We start from the raw sequence: 27,636 nt of genomic DNA, 5'->3' as shown, positions 1-27,636 counted from the left end.
GAGAACTTTGAGAGAGAGGTTAGTGTTCTATACACAGTAAACAAAGTCCTCCCCCAGAAAATAAGTACTCAGAATTTGAGGTCCTATGTGAACATGGGAGGCTGACTGGAAAGGAAAGAGGTCAGTGTGGTCATTTGTTTAGGCTATGCTCACAGGAAGGAGCAGGACTGCTGAGCAGGCCTTGCAGAGGACTGTGGTGGGCACAGCCCAAGCCCCACCAGGCTGGGTTGGGATGATGGCTTCCTAGGAGGAGAGTGAAGGCGTTAGGTTCATGCTGGAGGCCAAAAGTGCTAACCCCATGCTAAAGGGTTTGAACAATGTCCTGGAGGCCCAAAAGGCTATGAAGATTTCTGAGTGAGAAGGAAGAGAAAGAAAGGAGCATTTTAGGGGTTTTCTAAGGATGACTCTCACCCTGCAGGTGTTCTATAAAGAGGTTAGAGGGAAAGACTTGCAACCGGAAAATGAGTGCACATGCTCACAGCCAGCCTGCTACCAACTCATCTAAAACACACCTGCAAACTGACACGTGTTGAAATCATTCCCGTCAAGGTGTAATAATGGAAATGACAGTACCTAGAGGCAAGTTGAGAAATAAAGCAAGGCAAGGCCCTCTGGATTCAATGAAATTAAGAGGATGAGGTCAATACTGAGGAAACAGCAAAGGAAACCTGGAAATGTCAAGGTAGGAACGGTGGGTCAATCTACTGGATCGTATTGGAGTGGGATTGTCGCTCTCCTGCGCTTCGGGAAGGAGCACGCGCCAGCTGGGTCCTATTCAATGCCGTACGCACTGTGTATTTTCTACGCTAACGGATGAACACCGGCTGGTTAAAAACCTCAAAGATGTGATGAGGTCTCCCTCCTTGTTGGACTATAATGCTCATCCCAGTTTCTCGGGAGAGGAGAAACCAGTGGGCTCCGGTACAGTGGAAGAACCGGAACAGGGCTTGTCTGACTCATTCCGTCTTGCAGAAATGTTGCCATCAGGTAATTAACTTTCTTTTTCGAAACAAAATTGCGAGGGCAAGTAGGGATGTTGAATGGTGCAACTCAGTTGGCTACTACCCTCCTCCGGCCTCCTGGGGAGGCCAGGCGTCTCCGGAGCCGCACCCACATCAAGCCCGCGCTCTGGGGCGCCGAGGCCTGGGCGCCCGGCAGGACACCCAACAAAAGCCTCGGGGTCCAGGCCCAGGCCGCGGGAGCTCGGTGCGGGGCTCGCCGCGCGCAGGCGGGGTTACCGCGTCCCCGCGGGACACCGTCGGCCGCGGTCACCGGACCCCGAGGAGCTCGCCCCCGCGCGCCGCGCCCGGGGCGCTGGCAAGGCCTCCCATTCGCTCCGGGAAGAACCGTGCGCCACCGACGCCGAGAAGGCGCGTCGCGACGGGGGCCCGCGCCAAGCCCCGCCCCGGGGCCGCCCCTTCCGCTCGCGCCGGGATCCGCTCGGACGCGGCCACGTTGTCCTGCGCGCCCCGAGCGCCGGTTGCGCGAGTCCGGCCGGCGGCGCCCCTCGGCGGCCCCTCGCGCAGCCGCGGGGCTTGGCGGGGCCGCGCGACCCCCCAGGCCCGGTCGGCGTCAGCGGGGGCACCGCGGCGCAGGGAGGCCCGAGCCACGCCGGGGACCCGCACGCGCGCGCGCGCCCGAGATCCGGGCCGGGAGGCGCCGCCCTCCGCCCGCCCGCCTCCCCGCGCCGCCCGGAAGCTGCGAGCGGGAGGGCGCGCGGTAGAGTTGGGCTCCGCGCAGAGCTGGGCGCCGGGGCCCATGCCCGTGCGCCCCCGCGGGCCCGCGCCATGGCCTCCGGGAGCGTGGCCGAGTGCCTGCAGCAGGAGACCACCTGCCCCGTGTGCCTGCAGTACTTCGCCGAGCCCATGATGCTCGACTGCGGCCACAACATCTGTTGCGCGTGCCTCACCCGCTGCTGGGGCGCGGCGGAGACCAACGTGTCGTGCCCGCAGTGCCGGGAGACCTTCCCGCAGCGGCACATGCGGCCCAACCGGCACCTGGCCAACGTGACCCAGCTGGTGAAGCAGCTGCGCACCGAGCGGCCGTCGGGGCCCGGGGGCGAGATGGGCGTGTGCGAGAAGCACCGTGAGCCGCTGAAGCTGTACTGCGAGGAGGACCAGATGCCCATCTGCGTGGTGTGCGACCGCTCCCGCGAGCACCGCGGCCACAGCGTGCTGCCGCTCGAGGAGGCGGTGGAGGGCTTCAAGGTGAGGGCGGCGCGGCGCGGGAGGGGCGGGAGCGCGAGCGGACAAAGGGAGGAGAGAGCCAAGGGGCTTCCTCTTTTCCGCCTAGAAAATGGCTGAGCCGGACGTGTGGTTCACAGCCGTCATTTCCTTTCTGTCCGCTCCAGAGCCTCCGCACTCAGATTTGGGAGAACCTGTAGCTGGTGAGGAAGCCAGAAGTGTCCCCACCCCCACTCCCACCCCCAGGGGCCCCTGGGTCTCCCGGCTCTCCGGCACGTTACGCACCGAGAACCCGCCCGCTCCCTGACGGTGTAAAGGATGTGCGTAAAAGCAGGCACCCACCGCCACGCTCGTGCTCCTATCGGATCACGGGTGATCTCACACAAAACACACTCGGACGTCAACTGGCTGTGTGCCCCGCCCGCAGGTGCCCATCACTTAGTCTGTGAGCATTTCCCCAGCGCTTCCCTGTGCTCCCGCCTGTTCTAGAAGCCCATGGAAAAGAGCAGCTCTTTCCGGCTGAAGTCCTTTAACCAGATACACAGTTACCATGAAGATTACACGAAATCAAATGAGTGGGTAGCTCTTTGTGAACCGTTGGATCCGTGGAGGCGCAGGGCCAAACAATGACATGGAAACGAAGTGTTGACTAGAACAGTTGTAAGGCAACATTCTGTTATCTGTGATTTCCCCGCTGGAGGACAGAAATGTATACAGTTATGTTTAAATGTGTGTACGTTTGTGCATAATTAATCACTTAGTATTCATGGTACTTTCGGATATATTGTTTTACGCTGGCAGTAACCTTGGTAGTAGTAGATGCTGGAGTAGGTGTTCGCCTATGCCACAAGTGAGGAAAATGAGAAGTTAACTCATTTTCTCTGTATGCGTCTGTGGAGAGCCACAACCTAGCTCTAAGCCTCACAGTCCATTCACCTTTCCACTGAGCCCTGCGGTATCCATCCAGGGATGGGCAGGTGACCCACCAGTTTAAGATACACACAGACTGCCATGGAGAGGTGTGGAGACCCCCGTGCCCTGCCGAGGGCAAGAAGTCCAAGGACAGGCGCTAGGCAGGGACGTGGCCTCAGGAGTGGTTGCACGTGATAAGGACATGAGCCATGCTCATGCTAAGGTCTGCCTCATCTTGAACTGTGCACCTGTTTGTGCTTTTCTCAGGAGCAAATCCAGAACCAGCTGGATCACCTGAAAAGAGTGAAGGACTTAAAGAAGAGACGTCGGGCACAGGGGGAGCAGGCACGGGCTGAACTCTTGGTAAGGGGATTTGGAATTCACAGATGACACCGCTTTTGTGGGCCACTGTGTGTTTTGTAAGGCTGATGTTACTTCCCTTACCCGTAGCCCGTGAGGACGCCCAGAACTTCAGGTGTGGGTGAAACAGCCCCAGCTGGGAGTGGGGAGCTCACCCGGAGAACCAGAGGTGTCCCATGTTCGGGGGGAAGAGATGGAGGAGCTGAGTTGGAACCTGTGGGGATCTGACCGATCGGAAGTTTATCCCGCTAGTCTTGTGTAGATAGGGCTGATCCTTGACGACACTGATGTAGGGTAAGTTCTTGGGCACAGGTAGCCTCCTTTGGTACCATTCTGCAGATGGCTGCTGACGGTGGCTGACGAGGGGATGGATGTGCCCATTTGTGATAGGGATATATGGGGCTTTTGTTCTGACAACCAAAAAATTAAAAAAAAAAGTATGGAGACTTTTATAATAAATCCTTATATCCACCACAGAGGTGCTCAAGCAGTTTTGTTTTTTTTAACAGTAAATAAAATATGAGAAATTCTCAAGAGAAGCAAACTGTTAACAAACTTGTGAGATTTCGTCAGTCCTGGCCAGGGTGTCATAAAGGACTTTTGGGCAGGGAACGTCGGATTCCACCATTTGTTCTGCCCCCACACTCCCCCCTGAGACCTTGTCTCCCCGAGCATGAAAACAGGGCTGCCGGTTGGACAGTCTCCTGGCGCGCCTGCGTAGAATCCCCACGCACACAGCCGTTGTGTCCCCTGTGGGAGGACTCTTGGAGGAGAAAAAGCCCTTCCCTGAGACTCAGGACAATTGGACATACTTCCTGGCTCCGACCCTCCCTGCTGGATAGACGGGGAGAGTGGTGCACCGTCTCTGGCCTGCTTCCTCCTCTGTGGAATGAGGACATTAGACTCGACCTGTGGTTTTTCGGCAAGGCTGGTGCTGCCCTCTCCTTCCCTCCCGTGGCGTGTGGCTGTTCCTTGGGTTGTCACTCGAGGAACTGAGTCACTGGGGAGGGAGGGCAGAGATGCCAAATGTCCTGCCATCTAAGGGAGTTCCATGCTGGGCAAAATTGTTGTCCCGTTGTCCCGCCCCCCCCCCCCCCCTTGCCCCAACGAACCTGCCCGCCAGGAGCGGCTCCTTCTAGAAGATGAGAATCAGTTGTTCTTTACCGCCAATTTCAGCTTTGGTTTTCCATTTCCAAGGTTACATTGTATCATTTGTGTCTTTGAAAGGCTCTGGCTGAGGGAAGCTGTAACCTTACCAGAGCGACTTGGAAGGAAGGTGTGTGCTGCCCCGTGAGTGCTCAGGAAGGGCTGCGAGAGGGACGGAGAGGACCGTTAACGGGAAGATTCTCGGGGAGGGGAGCTGAGGGCAAGTGTCCACCAGCTTCCGGAAAGGGCCGGACAGTGTCTTTGGCTCTGTGGGCCACATGTGGCCGTGCCCCCCAAAATCTTCCTTCCCCAGGAGTAAAGGAAGGGAGTTGCTGACGAGTTCTTGAGCACAGAGCCCTAGAGTCCTGTCCGGGGTGCGGGGGGGAAGGGAGGGCACCCTGGCTTCGGAACCAGATCTGCAGGAGAAGGAGCCGCACCCGCGACTGTGAGGGGTGGTTGCAGAACACTGCCGGGAGCCAGAAACGGGGTCCAGGCTGCACAGGAAGGGCCTCAGGGCCGTGGTCCCGGTCCCAGTCCAAGGATGGAGTGTCCCTACCCCCGCCACACGGCACCTGGCTGACCCCGTGGCTCCCAGTTGCCTCAAGTCTGGCCCCACCTGCCTGCCGGGTGTTTGACCCGTGTACCTTCTTTGGCTTCCCCTCTGCGCTCATGGCTCTGCCGGACGGAGGCGTTGCCTCTGCTCGTCCTTCCAGCGTCATTTCCCCTGTCAGGAAGCCCTGTCTGCTCTCCGACCCCAGGGGACAAGACTGCCCAGTGCTCCTGTGGAGGATGTACCAGCTGTCGCAGCGCAGCCGTCCTGGCTCACATCTGGGACGGCTGTCACGGGACTCATAGCTTTATTATCCCTGGGGCCACTCGCCTCTCGGCTGCTGTGTGTCTCGTCCGTAAAGCCTGGCACCGGGAGCGAGTGAACGGGATGCTGGGAGGAGGTGATAAGCTCTTGGGCTGGGCAGTCGGGAGCAAACACGAAGGTCAGTGCCCTTCCCTGTCGTCCACACAGAGCCTGACCCAGATGGAGAGGGAGAAGATCGTCTGGGAGTTCGAGCAGCTCTACCACTCCTTGAAGGAGCACGAGTACCGCCTCCTGGCCCGGCTCGAGGAGTTGGATTTGGCCATCTACAACAGCATCAACGGCGCCATCACCCAGTTCTCCTGCAACATCTCCCACCTGAGCGGCCTGATCGCGCAGCTGGAGGAGAAGCAGCAGCAGCCCACCAGGGAGCTCCTGCAGGTGAGGCTCGAGGTGCCCCTGCCCGAACGTCTCCCTTCTCGCTTTGCAGGGCGGCTCGGGGCCCCTCCTCCCCTGTCTGCTCCTGCACGGAGCGGGCCCTAGCTCAGCTCTTGGCTTGTCGGAGGGAAGACGTGCCTCGCGGAAGCTCTGGTCCCCACGGCTTGGATCGGGCGGTTGTGTTGTCTCACAGAAAGGGCAAAAGGAGGACCGTATGCCCAGGCCCGTCCTGTGCCACCTGGTCCGATCACACGCAAGACTCTTGACCTCTCTGGGCCCGGTGACCCCATGGAATGAGGGGTTCGGCCCCCATGCCATTTAGAGACTGTCTCAGTGCATTATCTTGTAATGTGAACATCTGTGTATATACCGGCCCGGCCACGAAACAGCGAGGCCTTGAGAGGGAGCGGCTGGCTGAGTGGTCCCTGCTTGCGGCTCCCTGTTGTGCAGGCGATCCCAGGTGATCCCAGGTGATCCGGCTGCGCTGACCTCAGCAGGACCACAGGACACGAGCTGCTGTGCGTTTGGTGCATGTGAATTGTCTGTTCTGGGTCAGCCAGTGTTCCAGGCAGTGGGATTAAGTGGTGAGGAAGCCCTCCTGGAATGTATGATCTGCTGTGGAGGGCAGACGGGAAAGAAGTGAGCCGTGGGGATGACCGGTGTTGATAAATGTCCTAAGAAGGGCCTGGTAGGCCTAGGGCAGGGGTCAGCAAACTGCCTCACCCTCCGCTTCTGTATGTCTTGCAGGCTAAGCATGGTGTTCACAGTTGGGGGGTTTTTTGTATGTGTTTTTTGTTTCTTTGTTTTCTCGGTGTTTCTCTTGTTGTTTTTAGTGGGGAAGGGGCAGCGGGGGTGAGGGGAAGAGAGCATCTGAAGCTGGTACCACACTCCGTGCAGAGCCCGACGGGGGCTCGATCCCACTACCCTGAGATCATGGCCTGAGCTGAAGTCAAGAGTTGGACGCTCCACCGGTTGAGCCCCCTCGCCCCGGCACCCCTGGTTTTTACAGATTTATTTGTTTAGATTTTATTTCTTTGCGAGAGAGAGGGAGAGAGCACAAGCAGGGGAGCAGCAGCAGAGGGAGATGCAGGGTGCCCGCTGAGCAAGAAGCCAGGTGCTCAGCGGGCACCCTCAGCGGGACTCGATCCCAGGACCTTGAGATGACCCGAGTCAAAGGCAGGTGCTTAACCGACTAAGCCACCCAGGCACCCTGATTTTTATTTTTTAATGATTGGGAAGAATCAGAAGCGTTTTATCTCACCATAAGTGAAATCATATAAAACTCAGGCTCCGTTGTCCGTCCGTCGGCATTAGCCACACGCGCCCCCGGACGTACCGTGCGCTCTTACCTTCCCCCCCGCAGCCGGGCAGAGTTGCACCTGTCAGATGGCGCGTGGCTTACGAAACCCAAAATATGGACCATCCAGCCTTTAGGAAAAAGTTGCCTGGCTCCTGCTTCAGACTCCCAAGAAGGCCTAGCCTTGAGCCTTAGTGAACACCAGTATTTAATTGCCAGGGAGAAAAGGAGGAGTTTGCAGGGGGAACACTTGTCCAGAGACGCAGAGTATGACCAGGAAAGGGAGCGGACAGCAGAGTCTCGGGCCCGGGGGCTGGCATCCGAGTGGTTTAAAGCCGAGGGCGTCACTGATGCGGGCAGAGGGACTGCCGCGGTGCGCAGTTTGGGCAGGGGCTGCGGTCAGGGTGGTGGGCACTGGCAGGGTGAGGGCCCGTGCGGGAGGAGGTGACTGGGTCAGGCCATGAGGACGGGTGGGCCGGTGGGGCTCCGGGGAGGGACGCTTCAAGAAACCAGCTGAACTTGCTGGAAAAGAGTCCGCAGAAGAGTCTGGGGGTCCAGTGCAGAGTGTCACTGAAGCTGTGATTGATGAACTTGGCCCTCCCGGCTGTGTGGACAAGACAGGCAGGAAGGGGACTGAGGCGCATCCAGGAGGTGGTTTTGGGAGATCCTGTGCGGGAGGCAGGGGGTGCGGTGGCAGGCAGGTGCGGCAGTCAACGTTGGGTGGCAGGAAGCGTTGGGGGCAGGAAGCGGCTTCTGTTCTCCCGCGGCTTCTGTTCTCCCACCGTGGGAAAGCAGGTTCCATGGGGCCGGTGAGCAGGAGTGAGGAGAACGTTTGCTCTGAAGACGGGGGCGGTTCGCAGGTAGCTTGTGAGACACGGGGGTTCCCCGGGCAGCCAAGTGCGTGTGTCCCGGGGCGGGCGGTCGGCCTCGTTGGGGTGACGCTCGCTCTCACGGGACTGCTGTGGTGCAGACGGGGGACGCGCAGGTGCGCCCACCTTTGGGCTTCGTCAGATGGAGCCGAGGGCTTGGGTTTGTTCTGTTCTGATCATGAGATAGGTGCGGCCGTACTTTGTCGTTTCAGCCGTTTCAGGGTATGCGACTCAGTCGCGTCCGGCGGGTCAGGAAGCGAGCATTCGGTCACCACAGCTGTGTCGCTCTGGAACGTGGGGCTCGCCGCAGAAGGACACCTTGTGTCCGCTGAACAGTCGCTCGTTCCGGTCTGCCTGTGTCCCCCGGCTTTGCCTGCAGTACGTCTCCTTTTGCCTGGGATTTCTTTTTTTTTTTTTTTTTTTTTTTTAAAGATTGTTTATTTATTTATTTGACGGAGAGAGAGATCACAAGCTCAGGCAGAGAGGCAGGCAGAGAGAGAGGAGGAAGCAGGCTCCCTGTGGAGCAGAGAGCCCGATGCGGGGCTCGATCCCAGGACCCTGAGATCATGACCTGAGCCGAAGGCAGAGGCTTAACCCACTGAGCCACCCAGGTGCCCCCATAAGTTAATTTATAAACTTAATGCAATCCCAACAAAAACACAACACACTTTATCTGGAGCTAGACGAATGGATGGTACATTTCAGATAGAAAAATAAGCCCAGGGGCGCCTGGGTGGCTCAGTGGGTTAAGCCGCTGCCTTCAGCTCAGGTCATGATTTCGGGGTCCTGGGATCGAGTCCCACATCGGGCTCTCTGCTCAGCGGAGAGCCTGCTTCCCTTCCTCTCTCTCTGCCTGCCTCTCTTGTGATTTCTCTCTGTCAAATAAATAAATCTTTAAAAAAAAAAAAAAAGAAAGAAAAATAAGCCCATAAAAATAGCCGGGAAGCACTGAGAACGAAGAGCTGTGGGTGGGAAATGGCCCTGTTAGACACGGAAACATACTGTGATGCCGGCGTAACTAAGACAGCTCATGACAGCACCACAGAAGAACACACAGACACTGTAACCATTCAGAAGACCAGTGTCACAGGCTGCCTGGGTGGCTAAGTCGGTTGAGCGTCCAGCTCTTGATTTTGGCTAAGGTCATGATTTCAGTGCCCTGGGACTGAGCCGCATGTCGGCCTCGGTGCTCAGCAGGAGTCTGAGATTCTTCCTCCCTCTCTCTATGCTCCTGTGTACACACAGACCGTCTCTCCCTAAAATAACAAGTAAGTCTTCAAAAGACCAGTGCCAAATTGAAAGAAAATTGCATCAAATATCACAAATAGGGACCATAGAAATAGTATATAAAGAACATTCAGAAAATTGGGGGGGGGACAAGTTCTATAGAAAAATGAGCAAAAGATATGAATAGGTGCTTTGCAAAAAAATATGAAATTGGACCATGACTTTGTGAAAAAGTATTCTATTGTACTTTTAATAAGATGCTAATTAAAAACCATACTGTAATACCCTTTCTCCCCCATTAGAATAGCAAAATTTTCTTAATTCAGTACACTGTTAGCAAGGATGTGGGAGAGAGCTCTCATATTCCGGTGGGAAGACAGATTGTTTGGCAGCATTTAACAAAAGTATACATGCAGTTAGAATTTGGCCAAGAGTCCTTTCAGGAATTTACCTTGAAGATATACTCAAGTATGAAAGTAGGTACAGAAATATATATGTACAAGGTACTCGGTGTAACACTGTAACTGCAAAATATGGGGGGAAACCACCTTCCAAACCAAGAAAAGTGGTTGGACCAACCGTGTGTGTATACAGTGGAATACTATGCAGCTGTGTAGAGGAGTAAGGAAGAGAACCTCTGAACTGAGCGTGGTTTCCAGGAGTGTGCTGTTAAGTGAAAATCATGGTACACAATGTAGAGTGTGCTACTTTTTGTGTAAGAAAAAAGATAATTGGAACATCATGTATCTGGTTATTTTTGCAGGGAAATGGGAAGGATAAACCAGATGGGAATGGGGAAAATGGGGTGGGAAAATGTAGGATAAAAAGTGACAAGAGACTCTGACCCAGTTTCAGATTTCTTGCGCACCAAAATAAATAAGAACAGTGATGGATCATAATCTGTTAAATAAGAATTTATGGGTCCATGCTAATAATAAATGGGGAAATTACTCTAGGTAAAATGTCGATTAATATAGAAGGAATTTTGAAGGTAGCCAATGATCCTTTAATAACCATCATAGTAAGGTAATTCAGGCAGTGATTATCAATGGATGCTAAATCTGGTAAGGAAGTCTGATAAGGGTTGGAGTATTAACATAATTTCGAAGTATCACTTTTCGATTGGTTCTTAGTTACAAAAGGAAAGATAGTAGCTATACAGTGATCAGAATAGAGCCAGTCAGGGGCACCCGAGTATCATGTACCTTTCGAAGGACATACCATGCACTAGTCAAAGATGATACAGCCTGGCCTTAGTCACGCGGGGAAGAGCCGACAGACGCTGTGGAGGGATGGCCGCCTGTAGACGACACAGCGTGTGTGAAACCAATGGCGCCGCCACGAAAGACAGATCGGTGCGAAGGGACTGTTCCAGATACGTGTCGTGATGCTAAGTGTGGAGAATGGTCATGGAGGGGAGCAGCTGCGAGGAGCTTCGTTAAGATTTGGTCAAACTGGGCTCTGGACAGTGGGTTAGATAAAGGTTCATTTAGACTCTTGATTCATTGATCTTTAGATCACTGTTGCTTATAACTACTGTAGTTGTGTAAGAAAATGTACTTGGCCTTAGGAAATACAGAAGGCTAAGGGGGCAGGGATGCATTATAGAATGTAAAGAGTGATCTCTCAAATGGTCTGAATATAAACGTGGGTATAATAACCTGGTAAGTCTGGGAGGAAATATACAGGAGCTCTGTGCTAGCAGCTTTTCTGTGTATTTGAAAATTATTTTACAATAAAAAGTCAAAGCAAGCTGGACAGGTAGGCTGTTGTGGTTCACAGGTGGAGCGCTCATTAGGAAGTTTGAAACCGTGAGATCCTTGGCTGGTGGGGCAGGAGCAGGACACGGGAAATACTGGCTTGCCTCCCAGATTTCTTGCTCCTGGACTGCGAGTCCTGTTCCTGTTCCTTGTCCCCCTGGCTTCTCGCAGGAGGGTCAGGTTAGCTGGGTTTCAGCAAACAGCTGAAAGAGAACTGAAGTTACGACTTCTCATGGTCATCCTTTTCCTTTCTCTTGTAGGACATCGGGGACACACTGAGCAGGTACCGTATCCTCCTCCCCAGTGTTAAAGCAAGTGAGGAGGCTGTTTTTGCCTCATGCTCAGGAAGCCTGGAAGGAGCCCATAGCCGGAGAAGGACAGCTTACCAGAGCGACATGTGCCCTGCCCGCCTCTGCACAAGTCACTCGTGTGCACAGAGCTGGATGGACCAGTTCTCCGTAAAGCCCAGGACTTCCAGACAAGCCGGGAGGGGGTGCGGGCGGCTGGGCTGCCATGGTTCGTGAGGACATAGCCGTGGTGAGAGTGAAGGCTCCTACACATGTGGGCACAGTGCAGGGTTTCTTGTGGTCATCGCTGCCTCCGGGTTTCAGAATCCTCTCCCGACGACCCCCACCCCCCGACCCCAGTCCCTCTGTGGGGAAAATACGGTCTTAGAAGAGTGTGACTGGCTCAGAGTTACCGAATTCGCGTGAGTGTCCTGGGTCCTGGCCCTTGTTCTCGTTGTTGCACGGCGGCATCAGCTGCGGAGTGAGAAGAGCTCCAAGTGTCCCGGATGCCGGGCTCCCTTGTTGGCAGGGCGACCAAGTGGGCCGGCGGGGCCGGCGTGGGGAACGTGCTCCCTGTGCAGGAGTGGCCACAGGGCAGAGACTGGCTTTGCAGCTGGCTCACGTACTGGGCGGGGAAGACCCTCCAGAGGCGGGCAACAGGGCTGCATGGGAGCGTTTGATGGGCCGGGCCAGGCATGGAGGTGGAGTAGGTCGGCTGCACCGTGCGGGGATAGACCGTGTGGGTAGAGTTGAGGGTTTTGAGGGAGAGGAGTTAGTGCACGTCCGTCCCAGCCAGATGGCCCCAGCGATTACTGCCCTAACTTGTCACTTTTGCTTTCTGAGGCCAGTCTGGTTCTGGTCCAGCATGGGGATACAGATGTCCGAGCCTCGCACTCCGTGACGTTCGTGTTTGGCTTTGGCTGTATGAGAGAGGAATCCCAAAATGTCATTGGCTTAAGGCTTAAACATAAGTTAAGACTTTGTCGCCATGTAGGAAGTGTGCAGGTAGGGACCCCTGGGCTGGGCTGCTGGTCTCCTTCCCTTCACTCTCCTGCCTCGATGTGACAGCCCGAGATGACAGTGTGATGGTTGCTGGAATGCGACCCGGCACGGGAGAGAGAAGTCACAGCACAGTCCTTTTTTCAGCAGGCTTCTCAAACTGCCACAAGACACTCCTTACCTCTTACTGGGCAGAACTCAGTCACAGGGTCACATCTAGACTGGGCAGCCACGCACCCTGTAGAACTTGGATGATGGGAGACGGGATATTGGGGAGGCAGCCAGCAGTCCATTTTCGCCATGGACCTGAGCAGGGCGGGCACCTGTGTGGAGGGGTTCTCACCGTTTTGGGAACCTGAGGACTTGGGTTGTTGCCCACTAGGGATCTCTAGGATCTTGTCTAGGAATCCAGGGCTTTCTGGCAAGGTCAGCCTTGTGTTCAGTTTGGTTCTGTAACCCTTTCTGAGGACGAGCGTTTGAAAATCCATGAGCTAGGGGCTGTGGGGGTAGTGAACATGAGTAAGCTGCTTCTCCTGCTCCCGCGTAGAGCAGTACAGTCTAGGAGGAGGTGTGGGGAGCTGGCGCGGCTGCTCTCAGAGACTGCCGGTTGGCTTAACCGGGCTTTGTCTGGACTCCTCGAGGTGTGGGGTTGGGGGAGGGATTTACTTTTTTTTTTTTTTAAACTTAGAGCGGAAAGAATCAGGATCCCTGAGCCCTGGATCACGCCTCCAGATCTGCAAGAGAAAATCCACATTTTTGCGCAGAAATGTCTATTCCTGACCGAGAGCCTAAAGCAGTTCACAGGTAATAGGAGAAGAGGCATCCATCAGGGGAATGCATTCGTGCTCTCGATGTCTGTCTTGCCTGAGAGGAGGGTATATTTTTCAGCCAGGCGTGGGATGAAAACTGATTGTCTTCTTTTCTCCCCTTAGAAAAAATGCAGTCAGATATGGAGAAAATCCAAGGTAAATTTATGTACTTACTGGGCTTTTGATGTTGAAATTTTCTGGGAAGATAGACATCTGCTTTAAAAGTGGGGGAGACAGGGTGACACCCACTGGCAGCCTCTTTGGTCTTCTGAGTCTTCCTTTTCTTTGTTTCAGTTAATGGCCTCGCATGCACTCAGTTCTCAGTCTCTATTATTGGGGCTGAAAAACAGGCAATCCGAAAATTAATCCAGAATTTGCTTAATTCTTTTTTTAAATGGGAAGAAGAATGAACAGAAACTATCCTAGCTGCATTTCATTTGAGGCAGTATTTAAAGTTGTAATTCGCCGAGCTCCTCCCGCTCATGGACATTGGTGCTGGCCAGGACGGGGGGATCAAGCAGCGCTTACTAAATACAGTGGCTTAGGTATTCAAGGGAAGGCCTTCTAAATGTAAAATTTTCTGTTCATGAGCCACATTCAGTAAAGAGTTGGCTGTATCCCAAATGCTAAAATTCCTGGACGGTGTACTGGGATCTGAAATAGGGAAACCCTTTTCTTCTTTGTTACACATCACAAATCCCCCTAATCTCAGGCGATTTCCTGTGCAATGTATCCTAAGACTTTGTTTGGTTTTATCGTTCCAGATACATATGTAGGAGACACTCCGATGTCTTCCACAATCACACAAATAGGGACAGGCTGCCCTAGACACTGCGGGTGACACGGGAAGGCAGGACTTTCCTTGACTGGTTCACACTGATTTCTCCTTCTCTCCTGCCACTTAAAAGGCTCATGAGAGCTTGTTTGTGAACATGCTTTGTCCTCTCTTAAGTGCCTCTCAAGAGAGTGGTCATGTTTGCCCCTGCATGGTGGTGGACAACCACGCGTGGAGCCCCCCAGCCGTGGAACAGAGGTAGCTTCGGAGAGCCGAGAGTGCGCATGACTGGGGATGTGGAACCGTGTTTCCCGCTGCAGGGCTGGCTGCTGGCTGGAGGGCGGAATCCGTGATCTTGGCTCAGTTTGACCCCATTTGCTCGCCGTCTCAGGCACATGGTTCTCTTCCACCCAAAGTTCCCAGTCCCTGTTCCTTTAGGGCTCTTGGTGGAATGATGGAGTCAGGTGTCGGTAGGGCCTGTAGCCACGGCCGACAGCAGCAGTCCCAGGCTGTCTCCTGAGACCATGGCTTTATGCGGGCTCTGGCGGCTCGGTTCGGTAGTTCTTGGAAACACTCACAAGTCCATAACTTCTTCTCTCTTGTTCTTTCAGAATTGAGGGAAGCTCAGCTATACTCAGGTAGGTGATGCAGACAAGAAGGTGATGGAAACAGGAGGAAAACTCCTAAACACCTAACTGCTGTTGTGAATGATCTTGGAAATTGTCTGAATTGGGGTTCTTAGATGACGTGTATCAAAGAGATAAACAGCAACCATGAAAAAAACCATTGATTGTTTCTATGTGTTTACAGTATCTTTGCCTCCTAAAATGCCTCAGAGCTGAAGCTGGTGGCCTTTGGAGTAGGAGGAAATCAAGGTCAGGTGCTTGAGTAGAAAGTGCAGTCCCCAAACAGGGGTTCTGACTGCCTGCCTGCCTGCCCTCCGGGCAGCATGTGCTCTGCAGAAAGCAGTCATCCTTCCAGAAAGAGTTAGGGCGTTCGGCTCTTCTCCTGAGTCTGGGGAGTGTTGGGATCTCGGGTCATGCCTTCCCTGTGCCAGGGCAGGAGTGGAAACTGTCCTTGACCGTCACCATCACCGAGGGGTCGGGGACTGGGTAGTTCTGTGGTCCCCGGGGTGTTCGCATCTTGGGTGTGTACTTCCCATGGTGACGCGGCACCCTCCCCGTGGAGAGAGGCTGCAACAGGTGTTCTTCCCATGGTGTCCTCCCGTGTGGTCCATGTTTCGTTCTTTCAGCAAGTGTTAGCTGGAGACCGTGTGCATGTCCCACACGGTCGAACATTGTGTGGGCTTTTGTGGGGGCGCAAAAGAGCCTGGAGTTCGCTGTCTGATTGGGGGAGCACACCCATGGCCTGGGGGACAGAGCGGTACTGCTGTGCACGGTGGGTGGGTGAACCACGAATCTAGGACCTGGCGCTCCTGGTCCCCTCCACGGTTGCTCATCATGAACCTTCCGTGGGAGTCCTTCAGTCCGCCTGAGCCGTGGTCTGGGGACATGGTGTTGGGAGTTTTTAGCCTGAGCAAGATTGGAAAGCCAGGACAGGGAAGATGGGTTTAGGTTCAGGAGAGGGCGAGGGTGAAGGTTGGTGAGCAGCGGCGCTTGGAGGGGGATGCAGGGGTTGCATGGACCTTAGAAAAGGATGAAGGAGTTTGCAGGTGCTGAGTAAGATCTCATGGAATGGAGAGTATAAAAGAGTGATTTGGGGGTTTTTTTGTTTTTAAAGATTATTTATCTTAGTGTATGTCACAAGTGGTGGGGATGGACAGAGGGAGAGGGAGAGGGAGGGATAGAAGCCCGGGCAGACCCCTCACTGAGCACAGAGCCTGTCACAGGCCGGTTCCAGGACCCTAAGATAAAGACCTGAGCCGAAACTAAGAGTGGGAGGCCCAGCCGACTGCACCCCTGAAAGAGTCATACAGGTTCGCAGTTCCCTGTTCACATACCCAGACTGCTAAAATTTAAGTAGGGAATTCAGTTTATAATGGATAATGTGGCTTAAGGTGTTTTTGAAAAAGGGAGCAGAGGTGAAATCAGTAGTTTCCACGTTTGTTGGCTTAGAAAGGCAGTCGGCCAACACAGTTTCTGGAGCGTGACCTCCAGGTTGACCTTCATGAGAGAACGTAGCTTCTCGGGGGGAGCTGGGCCACGAGCTGGGTGTCCTCCGCTAGGCGCCCAGCCCTTGGCTGACCGCCCCGTCCCCCCCGTGTCTCTGCAGTGGATGTGACCCTGGACCCAGACACGGCCTACCCCAGCCTGATCCTCTCTGATAACCTGCGGCAAGTGCGGTACAGTTACCTCCAGCAGGACCTGCCCGACAACCCCGAGCGGTTCAATCTGTTCCCCTGTGTCCTGGGCTCTCCGTGCTTCATCGCTGGGAGACACTATTGGGAGGTGGAGGTGGGAGACAAAGCCAAGTGGACCATAGGTGTCTGCGAAGACTCCGTGTGCAGGAAAGGCGGAGTCACCTCGGCCCCCCAGAACGGATTCTGGGCAGTGTCCCTGTGGTATGGAAAGGAGTACTGGGCTCTCACCTCCCCGATGACGGCCCTCCCCCTGCGGACCCCCCTGCAGCGGGTGGGCATTTTCTTGGACTATGACGCCGGCGAGGTCTCCTTCTACAACGTGACCGAGAGGTGTCACACCTTTACTTTCTCTCACGCTACCTTCTGTGGGCCTGTCCGGCCCTACTTCAGCCTCAGTTACTCGGGGGGGAAGAGCGCAGCCCCCCTCATCATCTGCCCCATGAGCGGCATCGATGGCTTTTCTGGCCACGTTGGCAATCATGCTCATTCCATGGAGACCTCCCCTTGACGCGGCGAGGTCGGGCCGGGAGGGCTGTTGGCCGTGACCGTGCCCCAGGCCTAAGGCATCTGGCTGCCTTGCCTCTTCCCACGTGTCACAGCTGGATGTCCTTGCCGTTCCCCGTGACCCTGCCATGGGAGACGGCTGTCCGCTGCCCTCTCCCTTCCCATGCACACTGTCAGAAGATTGCCCAGACATAAACACCCGACATCCACCTCCGGTGTTTCCACGCTTTGGTTCTGTGCGTCACTGGCGGGGTAAAGAGCAGGGATGACCTTGGAGAGCCAGACCAGATTCCTTGCTGCGGCTCACCTGGCTCCCCCCAGTTCCGCCCCACATAGTAATCGTGGATGTTCGCTGTTTCCGGACCAGGGCTCCTTTCTGAGGACTGGACCTACCTGGCCCTGTGAGCATGGCTCCCCCGTCCCAGTATTTCCTTTGGGAATAGGACCTCCGCCCTGACTCCCACTCTGCCGTAGTTTGATTAACTCCAGTAAAGAGGCCTCTCTGTGTTTTGATGCGTTACAGTTACTTGACGGTAACGGTGGGAAGTGGCCCCACCTCTGTTCCGGGATAATGTTCTAATCAATGTGCTCTTTGCCTCTGCATCTTTTCCGAGGGCTTTGTCTGCTCCCTTCACGCTAACGGAAGGTGCATCCTGGTGTTGGGCGCCCCTCCCCCAGGATAATTTTCTGCCAACACCATCCATGGTTCCTGGATCCCCTCCCGCTCACGTTTGTGGACTGACGGTCAGTCGTACGCCGTCCCTGGAATGATTCTGAGGCAGTATTGCGGGGGCCCATTGACTTTGTGCCCCCACTGGGGAATGGGGGGATTGACCTTTCTGAGACGTGTACCATCAAGGGGCAGTGCCATCCCCACGGCCACCGGGTCACGAGGTGTTCTGGGGCCAGAAGGCTAAGGCAGATGACTTCAGGCCCCCACAGTGGTTCTTAGTCCTGCTTCTCTTTGGATACATGCCCTCTGTTTGAAAATAAAGTGAGTATGGATGTTGTTTACATTGCTGTTTTCTGAGTCTTGGTAGGACTGGGTTGGTGGAGGTCGGGGTGGGAGTGAAGGCCTTGGTTAAGGGTGTCGATTTCCCTTGTGGGTCCAGAATCCTGCTCCGGCCAATCTTTTATGTCAGACTGGACGATAAAACTGCTGGGTGGTACCATGTCGCGGTCTCAGGGAGTGGAGAAGCCTGCGGTTCTGTACTGGCTGATCTTGTAATCTCAGTAGGAAAGGGTTCTCTCGAGCCCTTTTTATAGCTGGCAGTGGGATAACGCAGCAGCGCTTGGCATAGATCAGAGGGCCCAGAGCCACCAGCCTCCGCCTGTGGGGGTGCAAAGGTCGCCCCGTGCTGAGGAGGCAAGACCAGGCTGAGAACAGCTTCGTTCCAGGGTTTTGGATCTTTTCTGCATCTGGACATGGCCTCAGAAGACAGCACTGTGTGTTCTGTACTTAGTCCTATCAGAGCATTGAGGGTCCGTATTTGAAGATCATGAATAAGGTCCTAATGCATTCATTTCATCCTGTTAAAGGGAGTAATACACCCAGGGCCTGTGGAGAGGGCTGTTTACATACATACGCCGTGTAAAATACTCTAACAGATACGGACCAAGGCACACAGTAGTTTCTAGGGCTGCCCTTAATTTACGGATGCACAAACGGAAGCACAGGGGGGCACCTGGCTCATCCATGCATAGCCCGGAAGCAGCCGAGCCAGGAACCCAACGAAGATGGAGCACTTGACCACATACACCTCGCCCCTCCCCTCAGGATATGCTGACTGTGCGCTCGTGTGCGGGAAGGCAGAGCATGGGCTGGAAGCCTCCAGAGCTGGTCCATTGACCGGGCCCCCTGCCCTTCCCAGGAGCTGTCTGCTCCATGTAAGGGTCTGCCATTGGGTGAGAGTCCCAGTCCACGCTGCATTGCAGGCTCACCTAGCTTAGTGCAGGGGGCAGGGAGGAGGAGTAAGAGTTTGCAAAGAGGACGCCCTGCGGGTGTTGGAGCAAATGTCCTTGGCGTGAACGCCCAGTCCTTGGGGCCAGTGTTGGAGCTGTCTGCAGGCTTCCAGGGTCTCCCCAGGACACCCAGGGCTCTGGGAGCAGCATTTTTTCTAACAGCCACAGCAGCTAGAGCAGTGATGAGTGTCGAGTTCAACAACACGACTCCCGGCACGATATGGATGTGCTTTCAGGAGTGAGTGTTCCCAGCCATGCTGGGGGAGGTGTCGGGGGGTGTCAAGAGACCAAATACCTCATGATACCTTTTTTTTTTTTTAATTTGACAGAGATCACAAGTAGGCAGAGAGAGAGGGAAGCAGGCTCCCCACTGAGGAGAGAGGCTGATGCGGGACTCAATCCCATAACCCCGAGATCATGACCCGAGGGAAGGCAGAGGCTTAACCCACTGAACCACGCAGGCGCTCCATGATACCCTTTTTATAATATGAGCAAAGGATTGTGGTTACCAGTAGAGTGTGGGAGGATGGCAAAGAGGTGAGGGAGAGGTTGGTATGTTACTGGTTAGCTTCTGGTTCTTGTGGGTTCCTAAGTATTTAAGCATTATTTAAATTTTTAATTAAAAAAAAGCAACCCTGCCATTTTGGACGAGGTTGCATGAACTTGTGATTCTAAATTCACGCATCTGCCAAAAGGTACGCAGCATCTGAGTTCGTTGAATCAGGATTTGGGCCCTCAAGGCAAACACGGGGCCCAGTACCATCCTTTTGGCTCCTGCCCTTTCCTCAGAACGCCAGAAGTTGTTGATTATGCAGCAGGACTTCAGCTACTCGCTGGTTAGACCTTGCTGCCCCAGGATACTTATTACCGTCTGTCTCCAGCTGCCCCTGTTGTGTCTGATACTGGCCTGGCAGGCTGAGAAGAGCATATCGCCCTGGAAGAGGCCGGGGCAGAGAACAAGAGGAAACAACGTGGGTCCTGCCGCCCTAGGATGTGCAGTGGAGAAGATGAGAAACACTTGGGATAAGTGCCTAACACCGGTGCTGTGTAGGAGATGGAAAGCTAATCGCTGTCCCGACAGCAAATGAGCCATTTGTCCATTCCCCCCGTGTCTGCAATCCCAGTCAAAGTCACACACCTTCCAGCAAAATCAAAAAACTTCAAAGGTTCTCTCTTTGTGCACTAATGCTGGGTGACAATGATTCTTTGATTCAAATGACACAATTACCCAGTGTTGGGGACCCCAGCGGAACTTGACTACCCAGGAGGGGACGAGAACATGGCTTCTGTTCCTGGAGAAGTTCATGAAGTCAGGTAAGAGGAGAAAAAATAATGAAAATGCAGTGTCGACAGAAGCTGATTTGTGGGCGAGTGCAACGTGTGACACAGATGGCCCTGGTCTGAGGAGGCCGCAGTCCCACCGCCTAGCTCCGAGGGTGAGGGGCGGGTGAGGGAGCTCAGGCCTGCGGTAGAGAGACCCAAGCACCTCCCCTAACCCCGGATGTCCCCTGCGCGGGGTCTTGGGAACAGGGAGTGAGCCCAGGCACGCTGGGGTAGATCACGGGCACTGGCCTTGCTAGTGTGTGACTCGGGTAGCTCGGATTTCAAACTCCACACCGTAACTGACCATGATAGTATTGGCCGCCGCAGTTCCTTTTTCCCTATTGGAGAGAAAGCACAAATACCTCAGGTTTGGCTTATTTGTGGGCTTAATTTCATCCTTGAAATTTGAATGAAACCAGGGCATTTGAAGGTCACTTTTTGAGGTACACTCTTCCCTGATGCCTCATTCAGAAGGCACAGGATGTGTCTGGATAATAGTCCGGGACGCAGTTGCCAAGTCTAGTTTGGGACTTGTGATGCACGACAAGAATGTAACAGATTTTTATTTTCATGTAGAGATGCCACATTTCTCAACCTACATTTTTTTAAAACCATAAAGAAATATGCCAAAGTATTAACAGATGCTTTTGATGAGATTATGAATGATCCCCCCCCCCCCCATATTGAACCTTTCACTATGGAAACCTTTAAGCACACACAAAATGAGGGAACGATTTGGAAACTCCCTATAGCATCCCCTAGCTTCAACAATCAATTTATGGCCAGTTCCATTTCCAGTATAACCTCCTTTGAATTTCCGCCCTATCCCTGTTTTTTATTTTTTTTAAAGATTTTATTTATTTATTTGACAGACAGAGATCACAAGTAGGCAGAGAGGCTGGCTGCGCCAGTGGGGCGGCGGGGGAAGAGAAGCAGGCTCCCCACTGAGCAGAGAGCCTGATGTGGGACTTGCTTGCTCCCAGGACCCCAGGATCAGGACCAGAGCTGAAGGCAGCGACTTAACCCACTGAGCCACCCAGGCACCCATCACCCTATCCCTGTTACTCTAAAGCCAATCTTGGACATGATAATCAAAAATTCAGATGTGTTTTTATTTTTTAAAGATTTTATTTATTTATTTGACAGGCAGAGATTACAGGCAGGCAGAGAGGCAGGCAGAGAGAGAGGGAGAAGCAGGCTCCCCACTGAGCAGAGAGCCCGATGCGGGTCTCGATCCCCAGACCCTGAGATCATGACCTGAGCCGAAGGCAGAGGCTTAACCCACTGAGCCACCCAGGCGCCCCTCAGCTGTGTTTTTAAATCAAAACATTGATTTAGAGGTTGGGAATTAAATTATTTTTTTTTAAATAGGTATAGACCACTGTCAGCTTGTTTTCTTTTTAGTTCCCTCTACCCTTTAAAATTTTCAGGTCCTTCAAAGTCCCTCTTGTGGAAGATGTTTTCATAAAAACCTAGGATGGGCGGGTCCTATTGCACAGCAAATAATGTTAGTAAATAATAAAATATTTACATATTTAATTATACCTCACCTTATTCCCAAAAGGAGCAGGAGTTTGACATGCCATAAAAGAAGAAAGAGAAATAAGGATGGGACAGAAGTGACCAGGAAAACAAGTAAATGTATAGCATGATAACGAGAAACAAATATGACCCACACCTTGGTTTTTAAAGATTGTTAAGGGAACTTTGTTAATTTTATAGCTCATAGTTTCTATGAGATGAAAATTGAGTGAACAAGGGACAATGAGATTAAAAGATAAAATATAGTAAAAGGAATTTCTGCCTGGGTTCTTGGTAAATAGAACCTATCACAAGGGTTTATCTTTCATCTAATGAGTCTTGCAAATGAATAAGGAAAGATGAACACCTCGATAAGAATTGGATAAGCAACTAACTGCAAACATGAATGCTGAACCTCACTAATAAAGTTCTGGAACAATGACTTGCCACCTTTCACCCATTAAAATGTTATGCTGTTGGGTGCCTGGGTGGCTCAGTGGGCTAAGCCTCTGCCTTCGGCTCAGGTCATGATCTCAGGGTCCTGGGAACAAGTCCCGCATCGGGCTCTCTGCTCGGCAGGGAGCCTGCTTCCCTCTCTCTCTCTCTCTGCCTGCCTCTCTGCCTGCTTGTGGTCTGTCAAATAAATAAATAAAATCTTAAAAAAAAAAATGTTCTGCTGCTTAAAAAAAAAAAAAGAAACAAAAAAAAATGTTCTGCTGCTTAATCATAGTATCCTTTGTTGGTCAGGTTTGCCGTATCTAAATTGCTTCAGATTTTCTGGTAGGCAGTTGGACAGTATGTATCAAAAGCTTTTAACACTGGATAAACTTTAATCTAGGGAGTCTACTTCTAGAAATGTAAGGAAATAACTAGACACATTTGCAAATATTTATCTACACAAGAATGCTCTTTTGAGTGTTGCTGACAAGAGAGAAATTAGAAATAATCCGGTGTCCAACCTGCCGGTTTGATACGGGGTGTCTGCAGTAGCTTGCAATCACAAGAGCAGGAGCAATCATGTTTCTAAGAGGTTACAATTGCCGCCTCTAGAATCACTTCTGGGGTAACTTCCTTCCCATAGAAATATCGCTTATGAAAGAAAGTACAGCAAATCTCTCATCTCTGAGGGAGGGAAATTAGGAAACCATTGTTTCCTGTCTTCCTCACTACCATTTTCTTTCCTTTTTTTTTTTTTTTGAAAGACAGTATTTATTTTAAGAAAAAATGAGCAAATCAAACTCGTAGGAGGCTCGATTCTGAAAGTCATCTATTTACTAGAATACACATAAGACAACCTTAAAATTGAAGTATGAATGAGGCTTACAACATAGACCAAAAAATGTGCTCTTTCCTACAGAAAAATATAATAATGAAAAACACATGTTTTTTTCTTCCCCTTTCCAGAAAAAAATGGCATGGCTTGATAATAAATTCTAAATGAAGCCTAAAAATATTTACCTGTGCCACCAATTATGAAAATTTTATCCCATAATGTAGTGTTCTGGTTGTATCTTCACTAACAAAATGTTTAACTCCAAAAGCAGCAGTCATGTATGGTAAATCTGGTACCAATATCAAAAGAAAAAATTTTTTTAAAAAATGGTGCAAAAGCATTTTAAGTACAACATATCACAGAAAAGAATATGAATTCAAATTTGCAATTTTATACATACACACTCCAAAGAGGCTGTCAGTACCCAAAGTATTTTATTGCTACATTAGCAGTGGATTTTCCGATGTTTTTAAGGGCTACATAAAAATAGATTCAAGGAACATATTAAACTGAAGTCCTAGATCAAAGTGTTTGGAAAATTTGGAAATTTGGAAATTTGGAAAATTCTTTAATTTTCTACAACAAATTTTATGTTTATGTAGGAAAAGTTATATAACCTTATATGAAAATGTCATTAAGCATTTTCTACACCATATTAAATGTATTCCCCTAGAGGAAAAAAAAATAAAATAGCTAAAATATATTAGAGAAAGATTACAAAACCATCGTAGAGCTGTTGAACATGCATCTGTTTACAGAATTAACAGTCTACAAGATGTTTATTTCATTATGGGCCATAAAGAAATGACCTGGTGACAATTATCGTTTGCATAACATTATCAACTCACTTCAGCCACGAGTATATCCTTGTAGGCGTGTAGAAAACACATGTCCGCTTACCCCGCACTAAATCATGCGTTTATTTAGAAGATGAAGGCGCAGAAATACTGCAAGTTATTTTTCTTTCTTTCAAACAACATCCCAAGCATGGCATAAACAGCCTAAAAGGATAAAATACTTAACGGGGCTTTTAGTTTTCTACACAGATGGCTAAAGTGTGAATTAAGTTGCCCAAATTAGTACATCAAGTAACAAAATCAGCCATAAAGCATTAAGGCTGAAAAGCGGGTTTTAAAATTATTTAATGTCTAGAGAAAAATTTCATTCACAATATAGCGTGAGAGAAAGCGCCAGGGAAATGCTAGACTGGTGGCAAGAAGGTTGCGCGCCACAGCAGCTTGGTATTTTGTAGCGATTTTTGTTGATGAAAACCAAAGCTCTCCAGCCCTGGTTCCCAGGCGGCCTTAGGTTTGGGGGAGGAACGGGTGAGGCCGCGGAGCCCGGACCGCCAACGCACGGCCACCGAAGCCCTCAGTACTTCCCTGTCCTGGAGAGGAGACCCGGCCTGTGCCTGCACAAAGAAAAACGTTTCGCGTGAACGCAGAAAACAACCCACCGGGACAAAGTCTCAAACCCGTCTCCGCGCCCTGAGCGTGGCCCCCGGCAGAGCGGCCGAGGCCTGGGGACGGACCCCTGCGGCGCCCCGGGTGCTGGCCGGCCGCGACCCCCCCCGCAGGCTGCGCGGTCTCCTCCGCGGCGTCCCCGAGCCCCCGCGCTCGCGTGCGGCCGGAGGACCGGCTCCCGTCGAGGCTCGCGGCTTCCGTCCCCGAGCCCGGAGGACCCGCGCACAGCGGGCAAAGCGGGGAAAGCCCGCGTCGGGGGCCGAGGCGCCGGGCCGCAGCGGTCCCCCGCCTGACCCGGCCGGAGGGCTCGGATCCCCGCGCCCGAGAGCGGCCCGAGGACTGGGAGGAGGGCCTGTGCCGCTCCCTGACCCTCCCCCTGCCCCTGCCGCTCCCCTGCCCCGCCGCTGCCCTGTCCCTCTCCCTGTCCCCTGTCCCTGCCCAGGCGGGCCGGGACGCGGGCGCTGCCGAGCCCAGCAAACTCCCTTAGGCGTGCGGGGCTCTCCTGCGCAGGCGGGCCGTGCCCCCGGGGTCTTCCGTCCGGGGTGTCGTCGCTCCCTTCTCGTCAGAGGAACGCCGCTAGCGCCGGGACGCGGCTGCGCGCGACAGGCTGGAGCCGAGCGGGGGTCGGGGAACCCGGCGCTCGGTCTTCCAGGCGCGCCCGCCGCCGTCCCGCCCGGGAAGCTGCGTCCTCCCGCGAGTTCCCTCCTGCGGCGGCCGCGCCTTGTCGTCAGCGCTCCCGCCCCTGCGCGGGAGTACGTCACAGCCGCGTCACTCCCCCACAGCTACTTTAGCGGAAAATCTGCCGCCTTCTGCAGGGTGTCAGGATGGCCGAGTGGTCTAAGGCGCCAGACTCAAGCTTCGCTTCCCCGCGCTGGGGATTCTGGTCTCCGAATGGAGGCGTGGGTTCGAATCCCACTTCTGACACATCATTTTTCTCCACCTCCTAATTTCGTACACAACGAGACGGATCGGATCGGCGGGGATAGAGGTCTTACCGACCGACATTATTAAAAATTGACTTAAACTTTTCTTATACGGACTCTTAAAACACCAAAATTAGCGGAAGCGAAAATATCGCGATACGTTCTGAAAGCCGAGCGATCTGGCGCCGCCTTAAAGAGGAGCCGCGACCCTGGAGGATGGCATCGCGAGATGTCTGGAAAGCGCGAGACTCGGGGCCGGCGCCGGCTTCGCGCGCGGGAGGGGCGGCGTGATGGCGGGTCTCTCCCCGCGGGTTCGCGCGGCCGGGTTTGCTCCGGACCGCGTCCCCGCCCGGCACACCCATGCGGCAGTTTCCCGCCGCCGCGGGCCCAGGAAGGCCTTCACGGTCCTCCGTGCCGGTCGGCGTTTGCAGCAGCCGAGGAGCCCGACGCCCCTCCCCGCCGCAGCGTCCGGGTCCGCGTGCTCGGTGCACGCCGTCCCTTCTGAGCGACCCGGGACAGGACGGCTGCCGCCCGCTCCGGCCCCGCTGGTCGTGTCGGCTCGCCGTCTTCTCGCGGAGCGCCCGGCTGCCCCCGCGGCAGCTTCCCCGGACCACCGCGGGCCGCAGGTGCCCCTGCGCCCCGCCCCGGCGGCGCCCGTGCGTCCCCGAGGGAGGAGGGCCCGCGTGCGCGCGGGGCTGCGGCGGGGACGCCACCCGCAGGGCAGCGTGAGATAGTTAGCATAAAGTACATTCCTGCCCTTGTGCCTGTGTCACCGTTGGAGGACCTCGGCTGTGCCTCCGGAGCGCAGGCCCGCGCGTCCTCGTCTCCCGGAGCAGCGTCCGCCCCAGTCGGGATTCGGCGCTGAAGGCCGCTCTGGACACTGGACACTGGGTTTGGGAGCCCGAGCGCTTCTCGGCGGTGACGAAGCCGAAGCTGGCGCCCCGCAGCCCCCGCCATGGGTCCGTGCGCCGTCCTCAGGGACTCGGCCCTGAAGGAAGAACCGACAGCGCCTGGGAGAGATCGCGATCCTGCGAGACCGGAGTCTCCCTCGGTTTGCGAATGTCCTGGTGATTCACAAGGAAGAGGCTTTCTCACTCCTTCACTTCACTTTCTCACAACTTCCAGAGACCCAGAACTCCGTTCCTGATGCCCTGACACCGCCCTGCCCTCCCTAAAATGGAGGGAGACCTAGGCAGAAAGAAGTATAAATAACACTGAATTTGTTTTAGAACTGCAGCCCCTTGATAGGACGTGGGATAGGAGAAGTGGAACATTCCTGCTCCCGACGGTCTTACAGTGACGGCCCGACTGGAGGGAAAGCCACCTTAACGGGACAGGAGCAGGCCCTGGTGTCCTGTGAGCCCCCCTGAGCACCCGGCAGGCTCTCCGGACTCCCTTTTCCTCACCTCCCAGCCCATCGTAGTGCAGCCACCGCACAACGGAGGCCACCCCCCACCCTCACCTGCATTCCAGGAGCGCAGCATCAGGACCACTCAGGACCCTACTCCTCTCGTTCTCGATTTTACAGGAATCGTGGAAATGGGAGAGAGGGTGCGGGTGAAGAGACAGCTGTTCTATTCAACAAGGGAATTCTCGGGAGACATTCGTCATGGACGAGATCCAGCTGTTCCCTCTACTACCAAACAGGCTCACTCCCTGCGCTGCTTAAGTTAACTGTGCTCAGGCGAGATGTGCGGTAAAATATAAGACGAGGGGAAATGAAACCAGCTCTGACAAGGTTTCTATTATTATTAAACACCCGTACAGCACATACCATATCTTATGCATGTATGGACACTGTCCTCAAAATCATTTTCAGAGGAGCCGGTAAATGGGTTTCTGAAGACCCTGGAAGAATGTGTAGCTTCTGACTCACTGGGTGAGTTACAAAAAGGCAGGAAGATAATGTGAGGGAGAGGAGATAGTAGCTGTTTCACCTGGAAAATTCTAGAAGGAAAAAAATAAAGATGCTTCTAACTTTTCATATCTCTGGCATATTGGATTTTATTTTTTTTCTGGCATATTGGATTTTTAAAAGGTTGACTTTTGTTTTATATTTTTGAACTTTAAAAAAAAGATTATTTATTTATTTATTTATTTGAGAGAGAGAGACCATGAGAAGAGGGAGGGTCAGAGGGAGAAGCCGACTCCCTGCCAAGCAGGACTTGATCACAGGACTCCATGATCATGATCTGAGCTGAAGGCAGTCGCTTAACCAACCAAGCCACCCAGGCACCCTAATTTTAGTTTTAAAACAAATACCAAAAAATATGATTACAGAATTTTGACAAAACTTCTTAAGAGGAATTTTCCCCTTTCTGTTTCACTCATAAATGCCTCTTGGAATTATAAGGGAAGATACTTAACTGTCTTCATCCTCTTCTTTGTCCTCTCCATAGGAAGAAAAATCTGAGTGAGAATAACAGTTTTTCCCTCTTGGGTTCACATTTTTGGGTGGCAGTAATATTCAGCTG

The 27,636-nt window shown here is 53.2% G+C and overlaps 1 protein-coding gene and 1 non-coding gene across 2 annotated transcripts; both read left to right on the top strand.

Moving 5' to 3' along the window:
- Positions 1 to 1,455: 1,455 nt before the first annotated feature.
- Positions 1,456 to 17,711, top strand: TRIM27 (tripartite motif containing 27). Its single transcript, XM_046004761.1, has 8 exons — positions 1,456 to 2,207; positions 3,363 to 3,458; positions 5,623 to 5,853; positions 11,264 to 11,286; positions 12,978 to 13,093; positions 13,222 to 13,254; positions 14,485 to 14,511; positions 16,106 to 17,711. The coding sequence occupies exons 1-8, from the start codon at positions 1,788 to 1,790 to the stop codon at positions 16,699 to 16,701; spliced, it is 1,542 nt and encodes a 513-aa protein (XP_045860717.1). The 5' UTR covers positions 1,456 to 1,787; the 3' UTR covers positions 16,702 to 17,711.
- Positions 17,712 to 25,057: 7,346 nt separating this feature from the next.
- TRNAL-CAA lies at positions 25,058 to 25,163 on the top strand. The gene is made up of 2 exons: positions 25,058 to 25,095; positions 25,118 to 25,163. It is a non-coding gene; the product is annotated as a tRNA-Leu (tRNA).
- The last annotated feature ends 2,473 nt before the right edge of the window (positions 25,164 to 27,636 follow it).

The sequence above is a fragment of the Meles meles genome, chromosome 5, assembly GCF_922984935.1.
Source record: "Meles meles chromosome 5, mMelMel3.1 paternal haplotype, whole genome shotgun sequence".
In the NCBI taxonomy this organism is placed as follows: Eukaryota; Metazoa; Chordata; class Mammalia; order Carnivora; family Mustelidae; genus Meles; species Meles meles.
This window is presented reverse-complemented; position numbering and strand designations above follow the sequence as displayed.

Excerpts from the sequence above, each read along its gene's own strand:
- TRIM27 (XM_046004761.1), top strand. The coding sequence starts at position 1,788 with ATGGCCTCCGGGAGCGTGGCCGAGTGCCTGCAGCAGGAGACCACCTGC. Across the intron at positions 5,854-11,263 it reads CCACCAGGGAGCTCCTGCAG|GACATCGGGGACACACTGAG; the intron begins GTGAGGCTCGAG and ends TTTCTCTTGTAG. Across the intron at positions 13,094-13,221 it reads GAGCCTAAAGCAGTTCACAG|AAAAAATGCAGTCAGATATG; the intron begins GTAATAGGAGAA and ends TTCTCCCCTTAG.